Here is a 6,453-nt window from a genome sequence, read left to right as displayed (position 1 = left end):
TAATGTTTTGGAAGGCCAAGTCATACACACAAGACAGCGTGAATTCATATTACAGAAATAAATTGCAAAAAGCACACTATAGGCACTGCTCCAATGAACAGAACTTGCCAAGGACTCAGTTCTCATTTAGCAAATTTATCTTCGAGTCAGTCAATAGAGCAAACGCTTAAACTAACTTAAAGATGGTCTTTAAGGATCCGTTGTTTCCATGAAGGTAAAGCACTTAACTGTTCACCCAATATTTATGTACAAAACATATTAAATATATATTTAACTTGGGCAGCCACTTCTATGGTAGCATCCTATCAGGCCCTAGAGGAGCAGTCACACATGCCCTGGCACAGACACTGGCAGAACCCGTAAACCAGGCAAATAGTTAGGCTTGATGGCACTAAGCTGACACATACAATGCCCAGTGTCACTCTCTGGATTACCAACAAGTAGATTCCAAGAGGCAGTGAGCCAAAGTACAAGAATCCCAGCAGCCAAACCAGGATACGCGGTACATGGTTACAGAACTTAGACATGGCATCCTGATCAGATGGTCCGTTGGGGCCCATTGAATCTGAGTTCAGGCTTGGTTCGGCATAGAAATCAGAGCTATCGTTTTGGTGGGGAGAGTATTGTGAATCCCTCTGTACTTCCATTATAGTGATCACCAGGCAGTTGGAGGAGGCTTGAGATGGGCTGGAGGAGAAACTCTTTGGAGTCAAGATCACCTCCCCATTGTGATCAGCACTCCCAGATTGGTTCTGCATCACCAAGTGGGAAATTATATTAACATCGTCAGGCAGGGCCGACACCTCATACTCTATGATTTCAGTTTGGTGTCGACAAAAGGGGCAAGAGATGAAGCCCGCTCCATCTGCGATGTCCAAGATTTTGACAAGACAACGTGTGCATATCCGATGCAGGCAGTCCAGGATCTTAGGTTTGCGGTTGTGGGCATTGAAGCGTTGGTAACAGATTTTACACTCCAATTCCTCGGGTGGAGGACCGTCCTTCCCCTCTAACTCAGCCTGAGGACAGTTCATCTTCGAGTCATGTTCTGGAGAAGGAGGAACATATAGAAGCAGAGATATACAGTGAACAAATAGTTTGAGAGATAATGGTATTTATCTTGACCATCTCACAAACAAGCTGATGCTTCTGTGTATTTTGACATTTGCCCTTTTTCATCAGATGTTTGTAGTCTGTGTTCCTGGGTTTTCTCAGTGGCCGCATCTAATTAATTTCAGCAAATATCCCTGATAAGAATTTGTGGTTGCACTTGACAAGTGCTCTTGATATCCGTTCTCCAATGGCATTAGTTAATAGAAGGCTGTTTTCCCTTTGACATGAAAGCATTTTTTCACCCTTCAAATTCTTGTAAAAAAAACCTAATTACGGTATATTGACCATAATTTCATATATAAAAGCAATAAGAAGATGAAACATCCAAGATGGGGGGGGGGGGGTAGTAAATATGCCAACCTCAGCAAACAGTCTTGACTTGAGCCGGGCCTGGCGATGGATTGGAGGCAGCAAAATAGTGCTGGCTCAGATGTTTGATTTGAGGATGCTGATTGGCTGATTTTAATGTCATTCTTTTATACCTTGAATTAGCCATTGGCTAAACGGCTACATTACATGGCCCCATTTGCTGAGGGTGAATTGATGGGAAAATCATATATTTTGCACCGATTATCATATTGTACATACGGTACACAATGTGACATTTGCCCTTTTTCATCAGATGTTTGTAGTCTGTGTTCCTGGAAATGAATGATTTATAGTTTGGGAGATAGTTCAGGATGCCGTTCTAAAGATTAGTGTGATCGCACAAAAGGGACGGAATGCTAATCACCAGTTTTGCAGTTTTCACAATGCCATTTTATATTTTATAATCCATGAACCCTGCAGTGAAAAACTTGTGTGTACACAGAAAAGGTAGTAAATTACAAACACACACTGTTATTATTCAGAGCTGTTATTAGAAATGTCCTCCAGCAGCAGAGCAGCGACACACTCGACTCGCCACTCTAGGTATTATTATTATTGTTTGCGTTTCATTCTTTCATTGATTCTTTATTGCCATGTCTGTATCTGCATCCACTGAGCCTGACGAGTCCAAATGATAAAAGACGTGTCTTCCACTTGTATGAGTGTGTGTGTGTGTGTGTGTGTGTGTGTGTGTGTGTGTGTGCTGCACTACCTGCAGTACTTCTGAACTATCTGCAGCTCAACAGCTGCAGACAACTTAAATATGAATAAAATATAGTAAAGCTATAATTTGATGGAATAATACATGTACACACCCTATCAACAAATAAACACCAGATGTTCTCACTACCTAGAAGGTTATCGCGTATGTGAGTTCCTCACCTCGTCCCAATGTTTGCAACTCCCCCTCCTCAAATCCGGTTGTCTCTGCTGCGTTGTCCTTCATGTAAATCCACCTCTGTCATAGCGACATCTCATTCCTCTCTCTCTCTCTCTCTCTTTCTCTATCTGTGTGTGTGCGTGCGCGCAGGTCTACCGGAGGCAAGCGTCAACCAGACTAACCATGTTGGAGGAGGAAACAGATGGGAGGAGAGCTTCTCACCAGAGGGAAATCATTCACCTGCAGAGTCTGCTTAAAGAAAGACAGAAGGCTGAGGAGAGCCTGCTGCAGTCTAAACGGTAGAAGGGGAGCGGGGAGAGCTGACATTGGGCGGAGAGAGTGGAGGGGAAACTGCAGGAGGCAGGCAAACAGAAAAGAGGGAGGAGGATCGAGAACGAACGATAGAGGATTTTGTGTGTTTACATTACAAAAAGAGGCATGAGAGACAGGGGAGAGAGTCAGCAGTAGTGGGGGGGGGGTACTGACAATAAAAATGCACGTGATATTGCAACATTCAGACTAAACTCTGTCTGTATTGTCTTTTTATGTAATTTCTGTCAAAAATAAGAAGTCAGATGACCGCACAATACTGGAAATCCATCTGTGGTGCAACGGCAGTATGGAATTACAAAATGTTTGTTTTTTTTAATTATTGAGGTGAATAACAAAGTATCTAAATTACATAATTTTCCCTTTGGAGAGCAGTAGCTGAGGTGCATTTTCCATTTTCAAATTGCCTTGACTAATCTTTCCTTACATAACATGGTTTCAGGTCCTTAAAGAAGCAGTTCAGTCACATACAGCAGTGAGAACTGCTGAAATGTTGTCAATTACTGGTAGAAATATTATTGATGGATTTTGTACAATCTTAAATACACCTGCCAACTTTCTATCACTTTGGTAATACACAGATTGCAAATTAGAATGATCACAAACAGACACAGGACACAACCCGGTAAACGGACCAATAGGCACAAGATTACACATGTATGTATGCCTATTGGTCCTATTGGGCATACATTTTCTCACTATTGTTTTTGTCTCATTTTATCACGAGTTATGTTTTCTTATTATTTCTACGTATTTCATTGCCATTTTTGTGTCGACAGTGAGGGCCAATCAACAGCTCTCCCACTAGCCAGCGTGGCGAGTACCAGCTAACCAGTGGCAGATCTAGAAAAAAGATGTAATACCGACACCTTAGGACTTTCACCTAAAGATATATTTACTTTATTTCCAAATTGATTTCTCTAGACGAGAGGGTTTCCCAGACACAACCCATGTCACATAAATAACGCAAATAACCATCCGGTTACACCAGCATCGAGTTTGGGTCGCCTGGGTCAGGGTGTCTGATGTTAAAAAGACCTAAAGAAATATTCTTCCTACTGCAATGTGGCATAGAAAAACAATAACTTGTAGTTCTCTGCTCCTGAATCTACCAGTTTTGTTTTATTACCTTGTTAGTACGTCTGTTTTTAGCTCTGCCTCTAGGCTTGCTGCCTGTTATCAAATCAAGACTCGCTAATCAGATTGTTAGAAGATCCTACCCTACTCTGCTCTGTGGCATCATAATAATAAATCACTCACACACCACCCCACTCCACACTCCCTAACCTATTTGACACGGCAACTGCTGTGACAGAAGTTTGTAATGTTTTGGTTTAATATTCACTCTACCTTGCTAGTTTAACCATTATGTATTTAATGTTTAACCATAATTCATTTATTATTTTTGCTAAATTGCATAATCCAAGGTTTTGCGCCCCCTTAAACGTTATAATGCACCCCCCGGTTGGGAGCCCTTGTTCTCCACACTATTAGACCGAGATAAATCCTTTCAGACCTTTTCTCCACCTTTAATGTACAGCCTGTACTACTCAATTGAAAAACAAACTGAAATCTTTTAGAGTGGAAAGTAAAAATATAGAAGAAGAAAGAAATGTTGTTGAATCGATAACATAATGCCTCTCCTGGAAGTTTCCCTGCTGCACCTGCAAAGTGCCTTGAGATAACTTTCTGTTATGATCTGGAGCTATAGAAATAAAAATTAATTGAATTGAATTTGAATCTAAGCATGTGCAGCACTTTGTGTCAGCTACAGTTATTTTAATGGCTTTTTAAATAAAGTTGAGCAATGGATTTATATTGTTAGATTGTTGCTTAATGTGTTCACATCTTTCTTTACTATCCGACTGAGATCGGTTCCGACCACCTGGTCGTAGGTCGGTACAAAATGGCAGTGCAGGTACATTAAATTTAAAGAAAAGTTACTGCTGCGATGATAGCTAGCTAAGCGTAGCGCTGGGATGCTGTGAGATGCTGCGCTGCTGTATTGTTCGCTGCACAACATGCTGCCGGACATGCATCTCCCTCTATGAGTAGTGCAGGCATATAACCAAATTCATGATAGACGTAGGTCATAAGTATGGGTGGTCGTAAGTCACGCAGGCCGTAACTCGGATAGTAGGTGTTTACGTATCTTGACAATCACAGACACTTCCTGCTTCATTGGTGGAGCTTGTGTAAAAAATCATGTGCATTCATCACAGTAACACTGCTATACAGTAGCAATGCTTATTTTACAGTGTACCATTATAGTGAAATTTGTCTTATATTATAATCGTCTATCTGCATCTTCAGTCATCAGACACTTGGGTTGCATGCTTCTGATCTTCACATTTCACTCCTCTCCCCATCATAACCACCTTTTGCACGCACACTTTCAGTCTGGCATAGCTATTTCTATCGAGATCTCGCTGCTAGCATGACGAGGCAGCCTGAAAACTGTGCAGATGTCACATCACACATGTTTTACAAACGTTGATGAATTCCATCAGAATGCACAAGTGGCATAATTTTGCGCTTAATTGTAAAACTTATGAAATGACCCCCATCATGCTCTATAGATTGGGTCTGCGTGTAAAATGTTGTCAAAACTTGTATTGTTTTGTAATTTCCTGTATGTCAACTGGTCTGACTTGACTTCCTTTTCTTCTCTCTTTGATCCTCAAGGGAAGTAGAGGAGGAATTGGAGATGGTGTGGCAGGCAGCAACCAGGGAGAACCAGCAGATAAGGGAGACTCTTTTGAACTCAAACCTGACGGCAAGCTTCCCTGTGTATCCTGCCGTCTCTGGGAGCACCTGTCCCGGCTGGTCTCCTCAGGCTCCACATCAGACCAGTTTGTCCACACAGCCTCAGCCAGACTTTTCTGTACCTCCCAAACAAGATATTTAAGTCTGACTCAGATCAACAAAACATAAACATGGTAGATAACTGTATATTAGTTACAAACCTGAATATCCTCAATATGTTTCCTGCATACAGGTGTTCTGGTTAGTCAGAGAGAGTTTGATTCTATAAATACAGTTTCTTGGCATTTTTCTTCACGTATTATTTTGAATTACTCTCAGGCGTTTATGGTGCTGACAAAGTGAAGGATGATGCCTAATTTAGTGTCGCAGAGGCTGTTGTGTGTGGAAATAGTAGCCTATGCTGTCATCTGGTGGGCAAATAGGGTTATGGTACCACCTTGTGACAGCAGCAAACCGATATTGTTTGAAACCAAGTGCTCAGGCATTAAGGACCCTGTAAAGCCAAACGTGTTTATGTTTACAAAACAGTAATCTATATAATAACTGTGTGGTGGAATCCTCAAATATCTTCTTCAGTCTTGTGGGCAGGAGTAACTCAAGTGCACAGAGGAGGTACCGGTATATAAAAGCTTCAGCCTCATCAAACAAGGAAGCGCCTCTAAAATGCCAATATTGTTTTTCTACTCCAAATACAACCGGAGATGTGTTTTCTGAAGCATAATGGAATGCTTTATAAACACACAGTTCCACCCTGCCGAGCTCACCCAATAGAAAAATGAAGTTCCTGGCTTGTGCTTGGCTTGTGCTTGGCTTGTAGCCGCGAGTCACTGTATTTAAAGGTAAAAACATTGGCATTGTGTGAATGACTGTTGGCATCATATGTGTGTTAGTTAAAGCCAGTCTGTTTGGTTAACAATCAGCTTTATGCTACTTGCTAGTGCCAAGCTAATATTAATGTTGGTTCAAGCTGACTACTGACCCACTTCTTCTTGTTT

The 6,453-nt window shown here is 41.5% G+C and overlaps 1 protein-coding gene across 1 annotated transcript; it reads right to left on the bottom strand.

Moving 5' to 3' along the window:
- Positions 1-305: 305 nt before the first annotated feature.
- On the bottom strand, positions 306-2,428 carry LOC137916350 (E3 ubiquitin-protein ligase RNF182-like). Its single transcript, XM_068759394.1, has 2 exons — positions 2,365-2,428; positions 306-1,048 (listed from the first exon to the last, which is right to left on the bottom strand). Exons 1-2 carry the CDS (start codon positions 2,426-2,428, stop codon positions 306-308), a joined length of 807 nt encoding a protein of 268 aa, XP_068615495.1.
- Between the last annotated feature and the right edge of the window lie 4,025 nt (positions 2,429-6,453).

Source organism: Brachionichthys hirsutus, unplaced genomic scaffold (genome assembly GCF_040956055.1).
Source record: "Brachionichthys hirsutus isolate HB-005 unplaced genomic scaffold, CSIRO-AGI_Bhir_v1 contig_210, whole genome shotgun sequence".
Lineage (NCBI taxonomy): Eukaryota > Metazoa > Chordata > Actinopteri > Lophiiformes > Brachionichthyidae > Brachionichthys > Brachionichthys hirsutus.
This window is presented reverse-complemented; position numbering and strand designations above follow the sequence as displayed.

Excerpts from the sequence above, each read along its gene's own strand:
- LOC137916350 (XM_068759394.1), bottom strand. The coding sequence starts at position 2,428 with ATGAAGGACAACGCAGCAGAGACAACCGGATTTGAGGAGGGGGAGTTG. Across the intron at positions 1,049-2,364 it reads GTTGCAAACATTGGGACGAG|AACATGACTCGAAGATGAAC; the intron begins GTGAGGAACTCA and ends CTCCTTCTCCAG.